The 18,416-nt window shown below is 59.1% G+C and overlaps 2 protein-coding genes and 1 long non-coding RNA gene across 10 annotated transcripts; 1 reads left to right on the top strand and 2 right to left on the bottom strand.

Moving 5' to 3' along the window:
- Nucleotides 1-152: 152 nt before the first annotated feature.
- On the bottom strand, nucleotides 153-3,490 carry LOC114203177 (uncharacterized). Its single transcript, XR_003607931.2, has 3 exons — nucleotides 3,205-3,490; nucleotides 713-879; nucleotides 153-325 (listed from the first exon to the last, which is right to left on the bottom strand). It is a non-coding gene; the product is annotated as an uncharacterized LOC114203177 (long non-coding RNA).
- A 55-nt stretch (nucleotides 3,491-3,545) lies between these two features.
- SPATA2L (spermatogenesis associated 2 like) lies at nucleotides 3,546-8,138 on the top strand. 2 transcript variants are annotated; one of them, XM_028094594.2, is made up of 3 exons: nucleotides 3,546-3,659; nucleotides 3,982-4,285; nucleotides 6,094-8,138. In XM_028094594.2, the coding sequence occupies exons 2-3, from the start codon at nucleotides 3,983-3,985 to the stop codon at nucleotides 7,030-7,032; spliced, it is 1,242 nt and encodes a 413-aa protein (XP_027950395.2). In that variant the 5' UTR covers nucleotides 3,546-3,659; nucleotide 3,982; the 3' UTR covers nucleotides 7,033-8,138. The 2 variants fall into 2 exon arrangements, with proteins under 2 accessions (XP_027950395.2, XP_027950405.2); XM_028094604.2 differs by having other exon boundaries at nucleotides 3,562-3,705.
- Nucleotides 8,139-8,141: 3 nt separating this feature from the next.
- On the bottom strand, nucleotides 8,142-16,817 carry CDK10 (cyclin dependent kinase 10). 7 transcript variants are annotated; one of them, XM_028094665.2, is made up of 14 exons: nucleotides 16,681-16,696; nucleotides 15,635-15,687; nucleotides 13,828-13,900; nucleotides 13,083-13,154; nucleotides 12,189-12,291; nucleotides 11,937-12,018; nucleotides 11,784-11,851; nucleotides 10,994-11,046; nucleotides 10,762-10,831; nucleotides 10,117-10,176; nucleotides 9,647-9,770; nucleotides 9,423-9,562; nucleotides 9,072-9,124; nucleotides 8,142-8,784 (listed from the first exon to the last, which is right to left on the bottom strand). In XM_028094665.2, the coding sequence occupies exons 4-14, from the start codon at nucleotides 13,099-13,101 to the stop codon at nucleotides 8,687-8,689; spliced, it is 870 nt and encodes a 289-aa protein (XP_027950466.1). In that variant the 5' UTR covers nucleotides 13,102-13,154; nucleotides 13,828-13,900; nucleotides 15,635-15,687; nucleotides 16,681-16,696; the 3' UTR covers nucleotides 8,142-8,686. The 7 variants fall into 7 exon arrangements, with proteins under 7 accessions (XP_027950466.1, XP_027950441.1, XP_027950416.1 ...); XM_028094640.2 differs by lacking the exon at nucleotides 16,681-16,696 and adding an exon at nucleotides 16,215-16,661; XM_028094615.2 differs by lacking the exon at nucleotides 15,635-15,687 and having other exon boundaries at nucleotides 13,828-13,939; nucleotides 16,681-16,817.
- Between the last annotated feature and the right edge of the window lie 1,599 nt (nucleotides 16,818-18,416).

Genomic DNA, 18,416 nt, shown 5'->3' with positions numbered 1-18,416 from the left:
GTGGTCTGTGTTGCACCTGAAGAGGAGAAAGCAGGCAGCATCTGCCAGGGAAGGAGGGACCCCTGGCAAACCTGAGTTACCACCGAGGCAGGTGGTTTGGGCCCAGCCATCCCAGGGGCCAGTTAAGGGAGCAGTGTGCAGGGGAAAGGCTCTGAGGAAACAGCAACAGCAGTTGGTGTTTATTGGGTGCTCTGCAGGTCTGTCTTCCCAGGAATTCCATGAGGAACTGAGGCGGGAGCAGGGGAAGCACCTTCTCTAGGCTACATCTCAGGACGGCAGAACTGGGTTTGAGCTCAGCAAGCCAACTCAAGAGGCCAACGGGCACCTGCAGTCAAGACCCCACAGTTGGGTGCTGAGCCCAGTGGGCTGGGGCAGGCCAACCCGAACCCCTGGGACAGCTGTTGTCTCTGGGGCCTGTGGTCCTCTGCCTGTCAGTGCCCCCAGAGCAGACAAGCCAGCACCCGCCCAACACCTTGCCTTTGTCTCCCCACCCTTGGCCCCCCTGACATTCTGCTTATGCTCTTGTAAGTGTAGAGTTCTGAGTCACCCAGACCTGTATGAGAACACCAGCCACCATGGAGCCTTGGGAAGAGGTAACATCCATGGTTCAGTCCTTGGCATTGACGTCTCAAGGATAGGATTTTAAAGGCCACTGCACAGAGCAGATGGAGGATGAAGGTGTGTCTTCAGCGAAGCCTGATAGTGGAAGTACCTGCTGGCTTGGTGCTGGGGACCACACCTCTGGGGATGGGCCCCATACGGGCTGTCTCCTTGGCACCCTGTTCCAGGCGCTGCAGTCAGACAGGCTGAGCCCATGACTCTTGAGTCCATGGTTCCTCCATAAAATGGATGAATAATCCACTCTTCCCACTGGAAATCCTGCAAATCAACAAGAAAAAGGCAGCAGTCCCAAATAGAAAAATAGCAAAGGCTATAAACAGATTGTCTACAGAGGAGGAAGGTTTTTCTGTTTGTAGATGTATTTATTTATTAGAGAGCATGCACGAGCAGGGAGGGGGCAGAGAAAGAGGGGGAGAATCTCAAGCAGAGCAGGGAGCCTGACACAGGGCTCAATCTCACAAACCTGAGACCATGATCTGAGCCGAAATCAAGAGTCAGACACTTAACCAACTGCACCAGCCAAGCGCCGCCAGAGGAGAAAGTTTTAAAAAACTAATTAGCACAAGAAGTGTTCAAAACTTTAAAAATCAAGAAATGCAAATTAACACCGTAACAAGGTAGAATTTCATGTGCACTATACTAGTAAAATCCAAAAGCTAGGCAAAGCTGAGCATGGTGGTGTGCAGAAGCTGGAAACCATACGCGGGGCGGGGCGGGGGGGGGGCAGTTGCAGCAGATTCAAGAACTAGCTGCAGTCCTGGGCCAACGCAAATGCCAAATGACCCTCCGACCTTACGACCAGGTCATAAGAGGACGTACACAGATGGAGTCAGGCAATGTGGCATCCATCCCCAGGAGGGTCGAGGTGGAATGTGGTAAATGCACATGGTCCCACATCGATTGCTGTGTAACCAACCACCCCACCTCACCGGCTTAAATACAACAGTAGTCATTTACTTTGCTCATGAATCTTCCCTTTGGGCAGGGTTCCTTGGGGACGGCCCATCTCTGCACCCCCAGCATCAGCTAGGTCAGCTTCCAGGTTGGGTGACCCAGTGTCAGGGATTGGAATCACCTAGAGCTTTGTCTATGCGTCTGCAGTGGATGCTTGTCAACTCAGTCAGGACTCACAACCACATTCTCAGACAGAACCATGTGAGGCCTGCGTTAGTTTCCTCTGGCCACCATAAACAATGCCACAAACTGAGTCAAGTAAAAAACTAGAAATGTACTAAAGTTCTGCAGGCTAGAATCTGAATTCAGGATGCTGATGGGACCATACTCCCTCAAAGTACTAGAGCAGAATCCTTGCTTGCCTCCAGCTTCCTGCTCCTACAATCCTTGTCTGGTAGCTGTAAGCAGAGCCCCACTCTCTGCCTCCCTCACCATAGGCCTTCTCCCCTACATGCTGTGCCTAAACTTCTCTCTTCTTATAACATCAGTCGTATTGGATTTAGGGCCCATCCTAATTCAGCATGATTTCATCCTAACTTGATTATATCTGCAAAGAACATGTTTCCAAATAAGCTCCCATTCCCAGGTTCTAGGTGGACATGGACCTGGGGGGACATTATTCAACTCAGTGCAAGGTCTCTCCATGTGGCCGCCGGCTCCCCCACAACATGATGGCTAGACTCCAAGAGCAAACAACTCAAGACAACAAGGTGTTTTAATGACTTAACCTGGGAAGCCAAACAATGTCACCTCCATTCTATGGGTGCAAGCAGGTGCAAAGACCCGCCCAGTTTCAAGTGTCATACTGAGAAGAGCCACACGTGCCGTAGAGTAGCAAGCAACGGTTGAGAGCAATTGCCTGGAGTCACACACAGCAACAGGACTGAGTGCAGAATCAAAGCAACAGAACCCCATCTACTTCGAGTGGAAGAGCAGGGGCTCTGCAGCGAGGCTGCGGATTCACCACACTGCAACAGCTGTCTTGGGTTTGGGGCTATGGCCATGGACGGATGCAATTCAGAGGCCTCGCATCTGAAGACCACGATGAATTCAGTGGTGAACTGAAGGGAGTGGTTAAGCTCCACCCTTCCGCACACAAGCCGGAGAAGACCAGAAGTTAACTGTCCCCTCATGGCTGGTGTGGCCCTAGGGCTGGGTTCAGTACCTGTAAGTGAATCGCCTCTATGTTGAGTGGTGGCCAGCAAAATGTCTCAAGGAGACCCCCAGCTTGGTTCCAGTATTTTTCTAAAAGTCCCATTTGAAGTATGTGAAGACGCACCTGCAGGGTACTGCCAGGTGAAGGCTCTTATTAAGAGAAAAATCTTTCCCCAGGCAGGTCCCATCTCAACAAAGTGGTCTGGAGAGGTGAGGGGCCCAGAAATCAAGGGGCAGAGCCTGCTCAGGGAGGAAGGTCTACAGAGGACCTTCCTTGCATTGAGCTGGGGCCCCAAGGGCTAAATCTCTCCCATCCCTCCTCCGCCCAAGTGGCTTTAGCGCACGGGTCAGGCGCCCGGAAACGAGGCTGGCTTAGTTAGGGAGGGGCCTTCACCCCACCTCCGGGACCCCCAGATGCTGCTCTCAGGGACCAGGAAGCTGAGCCCACAGAAAGACTGAGGCCGCCCCACCCACCTGAGGCTGCTGTTCAACCACGCAGAAACGCACCTCCCTGGGCTCACGGTGAGCTCTGGGCCCGGGTCGGGGCGCACTAGGAGCACCCGCTTCCGCCGCGGCGGGCGCTGCCGGGGCCTAGCTCAGAGGAAGGGGCTGCTCGCACGCACCGTTCCTCGTGCGCCCGCCCTGCGCCCGCCCTGCGCCCGCCCTGCGCCCGCCCAGGATCCGCCGCGAGCCGCCGGGGTGTCGCGGGTAGGCAGAAGATCGGAGGCAGGTGCTCAGCCGGGAGGCACAAGGCCCCGCCCCCAGCCCGGCCCCACCCGGGTGAACCGAGGGGGCGGTGCCCGGCGCAAGCCCCGCCCCGAGCGTCACGGCCGAGGCCAGTGGGCAGAGCCGCTGGCGGCGGAAGAGCGCGGCTGCGGGACGGGTCCGAGCGGAGAGGTGGCCAATTGGGCCCCGCTGGGGACCGACAGGTAGAGCGGTCCCTCGCGGGGCCCACAGCACGAGCTGGTGGGCGAGGTGGGGGTCTGTCTTCGGCGGGGGGGACACAGCTGGCGGGGCGGGTCTCCAGGGAAGCGGGATGCTGTAGATACTGGGGGCCGCTCAGCTGGCGAGGTCGCCGGGCTGTAGGGGGACATGTGGACACTGGGGGAGGCTCGGGGGGGGGCGCACAGCCGGCGGGGACCGGGTCACCACGCCGGAGGGGGATCTGTGGACGCTGGGTGGGGGCTCGGGGGGCCGCACAGCCGGCGGGGAGGGATCTCTGGTTCCTGACACCGTACCCCCGCCCGCCAGAATGGGCAGCAGCTCGCTGTCCGAGGACTACCGCCTGTGCCTGGAGCGTGAGCTGCGGCGTGGCCGCGCGGGCGTGTGCGGGGACCCATCGCTGCGCGCGGTGCTGTGGCAGATCCTGGTGGAAGACTTCGACTTGCACGGGGCGCTGCAGGACGACGCGCTGGCGCTGCTCACCGACGGCCTGTGGGGCCGCGCCGACCTGGCCCCCGCGCTGCGCGGCCTGGCCCGCGCCTTCGAGCTGCTGGAGCTGGCGGCTGTGCACCTGTACCTGCTGCCCTGGAGGAAGGAGTTCTCCACCATCAAGGTAGGGCGCTGGGCCGAGGGGGTGCCCCCGCTCAGGCTGCTGGGTACCGTGGGGCAGAGAGTACCATTGAACAAGGGATTTCATGTGTCTTCAGAGCCGGGTGGCCCTCCAGGGCTCAGAGGGGATTTGGGGCGCTTTGGGGCAGCTCTTGGCCAAGGTGTCCCCCGCCCCCCGCCACACACACTCCCAGGGCAGAGGCCACCCACCCTGGGTGCCTGCCTCCTGGGGAGATCCTTGCTCCTCAAAGCTTGAATCACTGCCCTCCCCCAAAGTGGCCTCACAGCCCCGGTAGCACAGAAATTCTAGGACAGGTGCACGGGAGGGACTTGAGGTTCCATGGTCACCCTAATCCTTCCGTGATCCCATTTATAGAAGAGGAGGTTGGGTGGGTGTACCCCTGTGAAGTGGGAAGGGGCTGGAGGCCCTGCATACTCTGGGGTCTGCACTGATCGCCCCTGTGGGTGAGCTGCTGGCCTGCAGGAGGGGGCAGGCCTACTTGGCCCTCAAAGCTAATTTGGAAGAGTAGGAAGGTGCTGATGTCATTGGGCACGTGGGCGAGTCCACCTCCACTGGTTGCCATGACAGCAGCAGCCTCTCTCTCTCTCTCTCTCTCTCTCTCTCTCTCTCTCTCTCTCTCCCCCCCCCCCCACCCCTTTCCCTCTCCCTCTCACCCCACCCTCCTCTCCTCCACTCCCCTTTCTCTCTCAAGAGGTGAGCTCTGGAGCCTATTGCTTCATGGGGACACCTGCTGGTCAGAGGTTCTAAGACATTTTAATTCAGAGAACAGGGCGGGAGGCACCCTCAAGCGCCAGCCCCATGGGAAGCCAAGAACGGAGCAGACAGGCCTGCCCTTGAGGTGCTTCTGGGCTTCAGTGTTGGGCAGACCTGGTTGGGATCTGGTTCTGCTTCCTCTTGGGCTGTGTGGCTTTGTGCAAGTTGCCTAATCTCTCTGAATCCATGTCCTCATCGGTGGAACAGACCCAAGAATAATGCAGTCCAAGGTCTGTTGTGAGGGGTGAAGCCAAAACCCTGAATACAGTGCCCGCCCACGGCAGCGCTGCGTCTGTGGGCGGGATACTGACAGGATCCCAGAGCTCTGGGATTTTAGAACTGGGAGAGACACAGCACCATCATTCTGAAGCTCTTCCAGTTCCTCACAGGACTGCAGCCTAGAAAACACTTTCCCATCTAGCACTCCCGGGCTCTCAGCCCAGATGCACGTTAGAGCCTCCGAAAAATACAGATGTTTCATCTATGTGGTGGAACGCTACACAGTTGGAAAAAATGAATGGCTAAGCCTCTGTCCCAATGGGGAAAGCTCTCCAGAACAGGACGTGGGAAGGTGGAGTTCAGAACAGCCTGTCAGGAGAGCAGATAAGCACCCCTGTTTGTGTTTGCTGACCAAATCTCAGCAAAGCCCCAGGGGGGACAGGAGGTGGAGACCCCAAGGGAAGTGAGGTTTTTTTTTTAAGATTTTGAGAGTGAGCGAGGGAGCAGGCGGGGGGTGGGGAGGGGAGACAGAAGCAGACTCCCCACCGAGCAGGGAGCCCGATGTAGGACTCCAAAGGGGACCTGAGCTCAACTGACTGTGCCACCCCGCTGCCACAAAGTGCGATTTCCTGACGTGGGGGCTCGTTATTTTGTTCTGCCCCAGCCATGGAGATGGGTGTGCCAGGGTGGGTCGGAGCGTGTGGCTGAGCAGCCCCTCTGAAGGGAGTGCCAGCACAGCCTGGTTCTGGGGGGAGGCCAGGGCCCAGAGGAGATCGAGCGTGGGTCAGGCTGCTGCTGACCAGGATCCTCCTCTGCAGACCTTTTCAGGGGGCTATGTGCACGTGCTGAAGGGCGCCCTCTCGGAGGACCTCCTCCTCCAGAGCTTCCAGAAGATGGGTTACGTGCCCAGGGACAACCACCGCCTCATGATGGCTGCCCCACCACCCGCCTGCCAACTGGTGCAAGTGGCCCTGGGCTGCTTTGCCCTCCGGCTGGAGTGTGAGATCCTGGGCGAGGTGCTGGCGCAGCTGGGCACCAGCGTGCTGCCAGCCGAGGAGCTGCTGCAGGCTCGGCGGGCCAGCGCAGACGTGGCCTCCTGCGTGGCCTGGCTGCAGCAGCGGCTGGCCCGGGAAGAGGAGCCGCCGCCTCTGCCCCCCCGGGGCTCCCCGACAGTCTACCAGACCCCGCTGGACCTCTACCGGGACCTGCAGGAGGACGAAGGCTCAGAGGAGGCCAGCCTGTACGGTGGGCCCTCGCCGGGCCCCGACTCCCCGCCCCCAGAGCTGGCCTGCCGACCGCTGCTCTGGGAACAGAGCGCCAAACTGTGGGGGGCCAGGGGTGCGGCCTGGGAGCCCCTAGAGGAGGCTGAGGTGCTGCCCCAGGCCAGCAGCCCACCCTATGGGGCCCTGGAGGAGGAGCGGGAGCGCGAGCCCGCGGCCTTCTCCTTCCTGACCCTGCGGAGAGAGCTGCTGAGTCAGCCTGGAGACTCGGCTGCCCCCAGAGCCCCAGGGAGCCCCGGGCAGGCCAGCCCCCAGACCCCCGGCTACCAGGCACACAGCTGCCTAGCTCCTGGGGCCCTGCCCGCCCTCTGCTGTGATACCTGTCACCAGCTGCACGCGCCCCACTGTGCCGCCCTGCCCACCTGCCGAGCTGGCCACGCGCTTCGCCCGCTGCTCAGCGAGGGCCAGCGGCGCCTGTGGCTGCAGCGTGCACAGCTGGACACCCTGCTCTATGACGGACCCGGGGCCCAGCCTTAGGCCCAGCCAGGCCCTGGGTCAGGGCCTTCCCGAGGCCGTTTCTGTGGTGCTTCTCTGGGCCTCAGCACTCCTCGGGCCTAAGCCCCCAGCCACTCTGCGCCCGGGGGACTCCTGGGCACAGCGAGGTGGGGCATCGAGCTTCACAAGGCAGGAGGTGGGGTCCTTCCTTCCATGGGAGGCTCCTGCATTGGCCTGGCCGCCTCCCTACCCCCCGCACCCAGCATCCAGGCCCGTGTCCAAACGTGCTGGGTGGAGGAGTCTCACCACCAAGCCTATGCCCAACGAAGGGTCCTCTCCCTTCGCTTTCGCTCCTTGCCCCATCGCACTGTAGGGCCCACCACTCAGGCCGTGGACCTGAGCCCTACAGTTGTCCTTCAGAACACTGCTTCCCTCCAAGTGTCCAGGGGAGAGTCTCTTCACAGGGGTGTCCCTGGGGGCCACTGAGCAGCACCGTGACTAGTCTGGGGGCTCTGCCAGGTACATGGCTGACCTAGCCCCTTGCCTAGAGGAGTCATAAGCCAGCGCTGAATGAGCTGAGGGCTGGCTCGAGACCAGCTGGGCCGGGAAGTGTGGTCCCCAGGTGGAGAAGAAAGGACCTGATCTCAGAGCAGAGTGAGGAGGCTCCCCAGACGCCCAGAGCATAGGCGGCAGGAGGAAGGACACAGGCAGCTAGTGGGGCCTGGATAGGCTGTGTCACTCCCCTCGTGGGTAGAGTGTGGGGCTTCTGAGCAGTCAGCACCCCACGAGCCACCCTGCTATTGGCTTTCTGCTGCATGGGCTCTGGAAGGCAGGGCGGGAGGCCGTGCAGGCTTCGCACCTGAGAATGCTCCCTGAGTCCAGTGGTAAGGGTGTGGCCGAGCTCTTGAGCAGCCGCCTGCTAAGGCAGACTCTCAAGGCCAAGGCAGGCAGGCAGGCAGAGGCCCCGCCCCTGGGAAGTACTCAGCCACAGGATTAGAGGGGACGGGCGCCTGTCTTCTGTGCTGGCCCCTCCTCACCGGGCGCTCCGCCCCCGTGTCTACCCCACCTCTCCTCCCTGGCACTGGGAGAACCACCCTCATGTCCCATGAATCAGAATATTAAAGTTCATTAAAGGACACTGAACCTGCTCATACCTGTTAGAAAACCTTTTATCTCTCGGACTCATGCCCCTTCCCCTCTGGGCCTCAGTGTGGGGCAGGACGACAGTCCATCAGGTGGGACGCGACCCACAGCCGACCTCTCCTTCCCATTCTGAGTGTGTCAGCCCTGCCGGTTGGGGGGGGCACGCACCACGGCCTCTCCCTGCCCTGGACAGACCCTGGTGATCAGGAGGGGGCACAAGCAACCATGTGGGGTCTACGCATCCCAAGCCAGCAACACCCCCTGAACTGGGCCCAGCAGGCGTTTCCTCCAGGGAAGGGAGGGTCCCGAGCTTTTACCAGCCGAGGGCGTGGCAACGTGTGCTGAATGAGGTCCTGCCCCTGCAGGGTACACCCACCCTGCATCATCCCCACGTCCACTCTCTGCTCTTCTGGGGAAGGGGTGTGATCAGCCAGAGCAGCGGGTCGGTCTCCGCGGGAGGAGGAGCTGGGTCCCAGCAGCACTGTGAGCCTCAACTGCAGAGTCCTCATTCCATTGCTGTCCATCGTAGACGTGCGAGCCCGGCGGGGGGCTGTCAGGGTTTACAGCGCTTGCCCTGGCCCTCAGACGTGGCTGGGATGGCCCGCTTGTTGCGGTGGTGGGGGAAGGTGGGCATGAGCTCCGGCTCACAGGCTGCGGGGAGGAGTACCTTTGCGTCTGAGAACCCCACTGTGCATCCGTGTCGGGCCCAGGGGTCGCGTCTCCCTCTGCCCCCCTCAGACAACAGTCTGTGTGGCCAACGAGCACCCACGTGGGCTTCAGCATGCAGCCCCTGCTCCACCCGGAAAGGCCTGTGCCAGGAGCCCACCCCACCACCCCCAGGGGCTCGAGGAGCTGTGGGAGGCCGTGCCCCGACACCCCCACCCTGGACAGAAAAGGCCACAAGACAAGCGCCCTGCGGGGCTCGGTGGGAGACTCACGCAGGGGCTTCTCCTTGAAGTACGAGCTCTCCAGGCCATCTCTGGCCGTTGCCCTGGACAGGAGGCCTCCGTGTTAACAGGATGGAGGCCGCTTTCCCGCACACCCACCCAGCTCCCCAGCCTCTGGTTCAAATTTCCTGACAGCAAAAGGCAAGTGGCCAGCAGGGGGTCTGGGGCCCAAAAACAGATGGGAAACTCAGAGTGGGCTCCATGACCTGGGTGGGCAGGGACCACCCACACTGGGAGCCTGGGCCTCCGCATCTGTCTGGGGAGGGGGGCATCTCTGCGGCAGCATGGCCCGAGTTCTGAAAACCCCCTTTCGAGGGCTCGGGTTTGAGGCCAGGTCAGCACCTTTTCTTGGGGTCATACATGAAGAGGAAGTTCAGCAGGCGCAGGCCAGCCTCCGAGAGCCACGGGAACTTGTGTTTGAGGTTGTTGTATGGCTGCTTCCTCAGGCTGTACTGACCCACCAGAGGCAGCCTGGAGAAGCCCTGCAGGGAGGAGGAGTTGAGCACGGGGGCTGGCCTGGGCAGGGGGCAGAGGGGGGCGGATGAGGGCAGAGGCCGGGCACTCACTGGCCAGATGTTCTCACTGGGCGTCCCCAGCAGCTGCACAATCAGGTCCACCTGGTGGATCTCGGATGTGCCGGGGAGAAGGGGCTTGTGGGCCAGCAGCTCGGCCAGGATGCAGCCCATGGCCCTGCAGAGGAGAGCAGGCCTTACCTCACGCACCTGCCCCCTGCTGCCACACACCTCTGCTGAGGCTAAGTGCCGGGGTCAGGACGGGGTGGAGCTTGGGAGGAGATCAGGATGGGACGTGACCCCGTCCCAGATGGCCTCTCTGAGTGGCCACGAGGGCAGGGCCTTTCTTCTGTGGAAGCTATGTCCTCATGCTTCCTCTTAGGGATCCCAGGCTTCGGCCCTCCCCCTCCCCCTGGGGGCTGGGAGGCTGACAAAGACCCCAGCCCTGCTCCTGCCCCTGCGCGCCCCCATAGGACCCACCCCAGCCCTTCCCCCAGGCCCCAGGAGCCGCATTCATTTCTCACCACATGTCGATGCTGGTGGTCTGCGTGGTGGTTCCCAAAAGCAGTTCGGGGGCTCGGTACCTACAAACACAGGTACTCCCCCTCGTACGCTGCAGTGAAGCCTGGGCCTCCACCAGCCTTCCTGACAGCCTGAGGCAGCCCAGGCTCCAGACTGCCAAGCCCAACTCAGACCACCTTGTCCTCCCGGCCCACAATCGTGGGTGACGCACATAGTAACACCAACTTTGCGGGGCGGCTCCTAGGAGTCTGCCTTCAGCCCAGTCTACAGACACGGCTGGCTGACGCATGGCAGAAGACCTACGATTTCCTATCATCAACCACAGCCCTGCTCTGCTGCTTCTTAAAAACGTGTGTGAGAAAAACTACAGAAAGCTAAATAAACCTGCCCCACCCCACAGACAGAAGTCTGTGAAGCGACCTCTCCTTCCTGAGAGGGCTCAGAACCAAGCAGGGCAGTTCCCCCCTGCCGTGCTGTCCTCCAGCCCCCCGACAGCCCTGCTGTCTCAGGAAGCTGTCCTAGACCCCCACCCTCTAGGAGTGTGTGTGGCCCTCTGTAGCTTCAAGACCCTCAGGGTCCTTCTGCTGCTTCAGCATGATCAACCCCCACACTTCCTCCACCAGGCACACTCATCCTGAGTGACTCACCAGAGTGTGACCACCTTGGGGGTCATGGGTTTCACTGGGATGCCATAGGCCCGGGCCAGGCCGAAATCCGCTGTGACAAAGGCAGAAAGGCAATGTGTCACCCAGCAGGGGCTAAGAAGCTGCCGTGTGCGAACCAGCTCTTAGCCTCCAGGGAGCTGGCAGGCACTGACCTGCTCCCCCGCCCCCAGGGGCACTCAGAGACACCTGCCAAGCGCCGGCACCCAGCACCCACCTGTCTTCACACAGCCCTTATCGGTCATGAGCAAGTTGGACACCTTCAGGTCCCTGGGACAGAAAGGGAACATCGGTGATTCCCAGGACGTGAGCCCCACGGGGCAACTAGGTTGTCACTGTCACAGGCAGACTCAGAACGCTTTCCTACACATCCCCTGTTGGAACTTTTTTTTTTTTTAAGATTTTATTTATTTATTTGACAGAGAGAGACACAGTGAGAGAGGGAACACAAGCAGGGGGAGTGGGAGAGGGAGAAGCAGGCTTCCCGTGGAGCAGGGAGCCCGATGCGGGGCTCGATCCCAGGACCCTGGGATCATGACCTGAGCCAAAGGCGGACACTTAACCACTGAGCCACCCAGGTGCCCCTTGTTGGAACTTTTTAAACACAGCAAAGGGTAGGCAGCTGAGTGTACCAGTTCTCAGTACCTTTCTCAGGCCTAACACCCAGTCTTGTGCCCATTCCCCACCCAGGGCTGTACCAGCTGCCCCAAGACACGAGAAGCCGCTGCTTTGCACAGTCCTGCCCTGAGCCTGGAAGGTCCCCCACTTTCCTTGTGTCTGTGATGAGACTGCAGGACTTCTCAGAGCTTTGTCAGCTCCAAAGCAGGTGCTGTGGGGCCTGGATCCTGCCCCAAGGAACAGTTAGAGAACTGCATGGAGGCCAGGTCAGTTCTTCTCTAGGGGTTAGGACTGGCAGTCACCCTTCCCATGTGTCACGAACCTGCACTCCAGACAAATGTCCTCCAGGATCATGCCATCCCCACCTCCCCACTTGGGGCCCCTCCTACCTGTGGATGATGAAGTTCTGGTGCAAATACTGAAGGCCTCGGAGCACTTGCAGCACAATGCACTTGACCTACGCAAAGGGCAGGATGCATCAGTTAAATGTGCCACACAAGGACCTGGGACGGTGCCTCACTCCAGGCCCCCCAGCCTCACACCTGGGCCTCAGAGAAGGGTGTTGGCATGTTCTCCAGAAGGCTGGCCAGATCTTGCTCACAATAACCCATCACCAGAAAGATGCTGGAAGGAAAAGGGGAAGACACAGGGCACCTCCCACGTCCTCCCAGGTAGGCCAAAGGATTCTCCTGGGGTTGCAGGAGGGATGAACTCCATTTGGGGGGAGCACAGGGAGGGGGTTAGGAAAGGCAGGCTCAGCAGGGCCCAGTGCAGACGACCAGCAGACTGCATACCTCTCCAGGTGGTTCCCCACAACCACTTCCTTTAGCTCCACGATATTCGGATGGCGAAGGCGAAGGAGCAGTGTGATCTCTCGAAGGCTGCTGATGGGGACCCCTGCAGCCAGACAGCCTCCTCAGTGAGCCCCACCCCTACCCCTGCAGGGCTCTGCCCACAACCTCAGGGAGAATCAAGGTCACCTAAACATGCACCTTTTTTTTTCTTTAAAGATTTTATTTATTTATTTGACAGAGAGAGAGAGAGAGAGAGAGAGAGGGAGAGAGAGGGAGGGAGAGAGATCACAAGTAGGCAGAGCGGCAGGCAGAGGGAGACGGAGAAGCAGACTCTCTGCTGAGCACAGAGCCCGCTGCGGGACTCGATCCCAGGACGCTGGGATTATGACCTGAACCAAAGGCAGACGCTTAACTGACTGAGCCACTCAGGCGCCCCCTGAACATGCACCTTTAACTCTTCCTTCATTCAATGATGCAAGGCAGCAACTCTCTGTATGGACCACTGTATAGGACAGGGGGTCCACAGTGAGCACAGCAAGGCCCTGCCTCCACAGGCAGCCAGGGAGGGGCTGGGGGGTAGAAACCAGGGGTGTGTGGAGCACAGGGGCTACCAGCCTGCTGTTAGGCAGGGAGGGCTGGGTGGAGGGTGACGGCTGGGCTGAGACAGAAGAGAGGGCAGTACCAGACAGAGGAAGAAGGTGAACGGCATGGGGTTCAGGGGACCTAAGGCCTAGAGGAGAGGGGTGAGGGTGAGGGGCTGGGAAGGACAGGACAGGCAGCCCCCCAGAGACAGGTCCGCTGTAACCCTCACGAAGATGCTCTCAGCACGAGGGCTTCGGGCCGGAGGAAGCCTCAGAGCACTGGCCCCTTTCTGCCCCTCCCACGTGAGCTCACCATCCTTCTCCTTGTCCATCCGCACCTTCTTCAGGGCAACAACCTCATCCGTCTGCGTGTCCCGGGCCCGGTCTGGAATGAAGACTCACCCGTGATGGAGTCTGACTTAATCCTGCATCACACACCCTTGTGCCGTACCGGGGCCTCGTTCTGAACTCTGGGGGTCCCTCTCTCTTCTTCTTTAATTGGATGCCCAGTGACACTGGGCCCCAGCTGTGCCAGCAGCACCCCCAGCCCCACTAGACACATGCTCTCTGGGGAGTCCTCTCGACTGAGCTGGGTACAGGGTGCTAGTTGCACCAAGCTCCCTCTAAGTTTTCCTCCTTAGAGTCAGGATGCAGGTCATCGCTTTGCCTTCTGTTTACTACGTTCTAGCAACAAATAAGATACTTTATCTAGAAAAAAAAAAAAACCCTCATTTTGCGCAAAGGAGGCTCTTCAAGGCACTAGTGTGCGAAGCTTCCAAACCCTTCTCAGTCTCATGCACACCACTGTCACAGCTGCCACCGCTGAAGCCCCGGCTGCTTTTGGAAGTTCTAGGTTCTGCTGTAACAGCTCCCTCCGCTTGTAACCACACTGGCAATCTGATGCTTACACCGATGGTAATTACACCACGGATTAGAGTTCACTTGTGTAACTTCTGCCCTGGTTATAAAGCTGTGGGTGCTTCCCTCCTTCCAGCCCTGACACAGCTACTTGCTGGGACAGTCCCCCACGCCCGAGGGCTTCCATCTCGGCCACTCACACACAATGCCATAGGTGCCTTCCCCGATACGGTTCAGCTTCTCAAATTCCTTCACGCTCCGACACCGTCCCAGCTGAAAGGCAGAGGTGCTGGTAGTGCAGGGCTTGGGCAGCTAATGGAACAACTAAAGATAGATACTTCACGCCTAATGTGTACAAAGGCGCTCACTCACGTTGTGTTCGCCAAACAAGGATAACCACACACTCGGGCTTTCAGGTGAGAAAAGAGGGATGATGCTACTGGATCACAGACACTCTGAACACGGTATCGCAGACAGCCTGTTCCCATCCAAGCCCATGGTCCAGATGTATGCTGTCCCCAAACGATAACCACTGGCCACATGTGGTTAACATTACGGTAAAATTTCACTTCCTCAGCTGCCACGTGTGTCATGCTCCGTGTGGCTCATGGTAACCATACCGGATGAATCAGAAAGCCACCTTTTTTTTTTCTAAGTAGGCTCCACGCCCAACATAAGACTTGAACTCACAACCCCAAGATCAAGAGTCCATAGGAAGAAACATTTTCATCCTCACAAGAAGACTACCGAGCAGCACCAGTCTAGATTATGCTCTGGACATGGACAACGCTTCTACCAAACACAGTGGAAATGCTTCTGTGGCAGAGACTGACTCCAACATCCACACAGTATTTCCTCCTTTGAGTAGGAAACACTGCCCAGTGGCACGTGGCTACCCAGCTGGTATTTCCCACAGTTGTATTTTGCAGCTAGGTATGTCTATTTGACTAAATTTTGGCCAATGGGATGTGAGCAAAAAGGACAAGGGCTTCAAGGAAGGGACTTCCCCAGGGGCGCCTGGGTGGCTCAGTCGTTAAGCATCTGCCTTCAGCTCAGGTCATGATCCCAGGGTCCTGGGATGAAGCCCCGCATCGGGCTCCCTGTTCCGTGGGAAGCCTGCTTCTCCCTCTCCCACTCCCCCTGCTCGTGTTCCCTCTCCCACTGTGTGTCTCTCTCTCTCTCAAATAAATAAAATCTTTTTTTTTAAAGATTTTATTTATTTATTTGAGAGAGAGACAGAATGAGAGATAGAAAGCACGAGAGGGAAGAGGGTCAGAGGGAGAAGCAGGCTCCCCGCTGAGCAGGGAGCCCGATGTGGGACTCGATCCCGGGACTCCAGGACCATGACCTGAGCCGAAGGCAGTCGCTTAACCAACTGAGCCACCCAGGCGCCCTCAAATAAATAAAATCTTAAAAAAAAAGGGGGGGGGAAGGGACTTCCTGATCAAAGAAAGTTGGTTGCCGCCCACTCTTTTTGCCTCTGAAGCAGGGTGGGATTTGGGTGAGGTGCAGGTAGATCTACAAGACAGATAACTTGAGTTTATGGCCCCACTTTGCGGAAAATAGCTGCCTCTCTCCGAAATGTTAGGGGAGTGAAAATTAAGAGAGAATTTTGAGCCGGCTCTACGCCCAGCACAGAGCCCAACATGGAGCTCCCTCTCACAACACTGAGATCATGACCTGAGCTGAAATCAAGAGTTGGATACTTGGGGCTCCTGGGTGGCTCAGTTGGTTAAGCATCTGCCTTCGATTCAGACCATGATCTCAGGGTCCCGGGATCGAGTCCCACACTGGGCTCCCTGCTCAGCGGGGAGCCTGCTTCTCCCTCTCCATCTGTCCCTCCCCCTGTTCATGCTCTCTCTCTCTAATAAATAAATAAAATCTTAAAAAAAAAAAAAGCATTGGATGCTTAACTGACCGAGCCACCCAGGCTTCCCTCAAGTTCTGTACTTGAGCCACTGTATTTTGGGGTTCCAGTCGAAGCAGAGAGCCTGTACCCTAACATACCTTCACAATGCAGGACGTCTGTAGATGGACTGAATGAGCATGTCTCCTTGGGTCTAGGAAACACATGCAGCAAGGTTCAGATTCTAACAGCCTCTCCCTGGCCTTGCTGCCTCCCATCTTTTCCTCCGTCTGCCTCCATCTCCTTCCTTCCTACCACTCGGGGAACCAGGTCAGAATCGCCTGGACTGAGCCCGTCCATGGTCTTGCCTCAGCCTGCTCTCCCAGTTCTTCCTCACATTCTCTCTCCAGGGGGAACTCCTGGCGCGGCCTATGCATACTGTTTCTCATCTCTGAGCCATTGCTCCTGACATCCTGGGTTGGCATGCCCGGCCTCCTTGTCTCTGCATATGTCAAAATCTAGTCCAGCAGGAATTTCTTCTACAGAAATTTCCCCCCAGCGGAGCACAGTTCTTCCTCTGAAGCCCCGACACGTTCACAGCCTGCAGCACCGGCTCGTGGGTGCTCCGCTGGGCGTCGGAGCTCCCCTGTGAGGTTTCCCGTCGCGCACTGCAGTACCGGGAACGCAGGGAGCACCTGCTGTGTATCTGGGGGATGGCCACCGTGCCTTCAGGATCCTTACCGGCCTCTCAGGGCACCGGTTCCAACGCAAGCCAGCCACCGGAGTTCAAACAATCACTCCACACCCCAAGCTTCGCTCTCCCCGTCTTTGGACTACACGACGCTGACACGCGCAGAGCAAGACGCAAACGCAAGCTGCCGGCTCTCGGGCGGGGCGCCGCCTGGCCCACTCAAAGCCCCGCGGGAGAGCACGCCGGCAGTCTCCCCACGGGGAAATTCCCTAGAGCCCGGGGCCTGCTCTTGCAGAGGCTGCAGGCTGCTGGACAGCGCCGGCCCCCCGGCGCCCGGCCCCCCGGCGCCCGGCCCCGCAGGACCACCGCCGGCTTCCGCGCCGGCCGCCAGGCACCCTGGGACTGTCGTGCCCGCCCGCGTCGGAAACCTCAACGCTCTAGCACGACACGAAGGGGCGCCAGAGCGTTCCAGTCCCGCCCGACTGCCGGCAAGCTACCCCGGGCCCCCCGTCGCACCCTGTGTTCCGGAGGCACCGTGAAGAAGCCGTCCTTACGGATACACTTCAGACGGATCTGCTCCGACTCCGAGTCCGGGTCCCCCATGCCGAGCGCAGGCCGCTCAGCGGCCGTGTGCGCAGGCGCAGACGAGGTTCTTCCGCGCAGGCGCTTTTCTCCCTTAGCGACGCTGGCCCGGGGAACCTCGCGACGACGCCGGGAGGGCCTCAGGGCCTGCCACCCCCGCGCACCACCGACGCTCGGGCCTTACTTTAGTTCTAGGCGCGGGCACCCGAGACGGCTGGGGTGCCGAGGGGCGGCCGCCGGCGGAGGAGGCCGGGGTCTGAGGGGCGGGGCGCCCCCCTGCAGCTCGCGCGGGCGGCGCTGGAGCCAGGCGGGGGCGGGGAGCAGGGCGGGCGTCCGAAAGGTGCGCGGAGAGCGGCTGGGAGGCCGCGCTCCGGGCGTCTGCGGGTGGAGCGCCCGCCGCCTGCGGGGCGCCGTCGGGCTCGGGCCTCCGGGCGTCGCGTCCCCGCTGCGGGCTGGCGGACGAGGTGAGTGAGGGGGGCGGCGCGGCAGCGACGCTGGAGGCAGGGCGGTGATGGCGGGGGCGGGGCGCAGCGGGCTACAGCGGGGGGCCCGGAGGGGCTGCTGTGAAGGAGCTGGGCCTGGCGTAAGCCAGGCGGAGCTGGTAACTGTGGCGGTAACCGTAACTTAGTAAAAGTCAGTGTTTTAATGTAAACCGATTGTCGTAGTCACTTCATTTCGGTCCTTTTTCAATTCGTTCATAAGCTTCTAGGTAATAATGAAATTAGAATTAGTGTAGTTTTTACATTACTGTTGGAGATTCTCAGGACGGGTAGGAGGAGGGCAATTTCTAGGTCAAATAGTAGAAATGTCATGGCTGCTAGAAATTACGGGGAAGGTAGTCGCGCTAACCCAGTGGAGGCAGATCCCCATTTGTATGGGCTTGATTTTTCGGTACACATAGTTGTGAGTCAGGATGGGTAAGTAAATGTATTGAGTGAATACAAGTAATGATGCTGATAATGTGCTCCTAATCAACGCCAGAATGAAATTATTTTGGGGGTTATACTGAAACTGATTGGAAGTCGGTTGTACTATTTAATACTGAAAGAACATGATTCTCCTCAATAGATAGAGACATAAAGACCAAGTGTAAAGCCTGCTGACCTTTTAGGAACCAAGGAAACCAACACATACTGTGTTGCCAGACTAAAAGTCTCAGACCAGACAGGGCAGGGCGTTCTCTCCAGCCACTCTGGAGGAGAGTGGAGCCTCACGCATGAGCTGCTGAGGAGGGTGGAATGCCAGCAGGGGTCCCCTGAAAGCCAGGAAGATAGGAAGTTGTCATCTCAACTCCCCTCCTCCCGCAGTAGCTCTGACAAGGCCACTGCCAAAGTTCTCAGTGCCATGTCTGGCCCCTGCCCCAATTCCACATTCTTCTCTGGATCCTTTAATACTCTGCGTCAAGTTACAGTCAGGGTAGGAGTCCTTGCCCCCCCTCCCCCCCGGGTGACTTTGTACTTTACTGTTCTGGGATTTTGATGCGTTGAAACTGAGTCCTCAGAGTCCAGCCTTCTTCCAAGTGTGGGGGACATCTCATTCGCTATAATTGTCAAGTACTTACACCACACTTCAGAAGTGGACGGGAAGGACTTTAACTGCCCACCAAGAAAGAGAGATGCCACCGGCCACTGGTTCGTCGCCCTGCATAGCCAGTTACAACAGAGGTATAC

This window comes from Eumetopias jubatus, unplaced genomic scaffold, assembly GCF_037043125.1.
Source record: "Eumetopias jubatus isolate StellerSeaLion01/CBP00866 unplaced genomic scaffold, mEumJub1_p1.0 scaffold_10, whole genome shotgun sequence".
NCBI lineage: Eukaryota > Metazoa > Chordata > Mammalia > Carnivora > Otariidae > Eumetopias > Eumetopias jubatus.
Note: the sequence above shows the minus strand (reverse complement) of the source record. Positions and strands in the feature narration are given on the sequence as shown.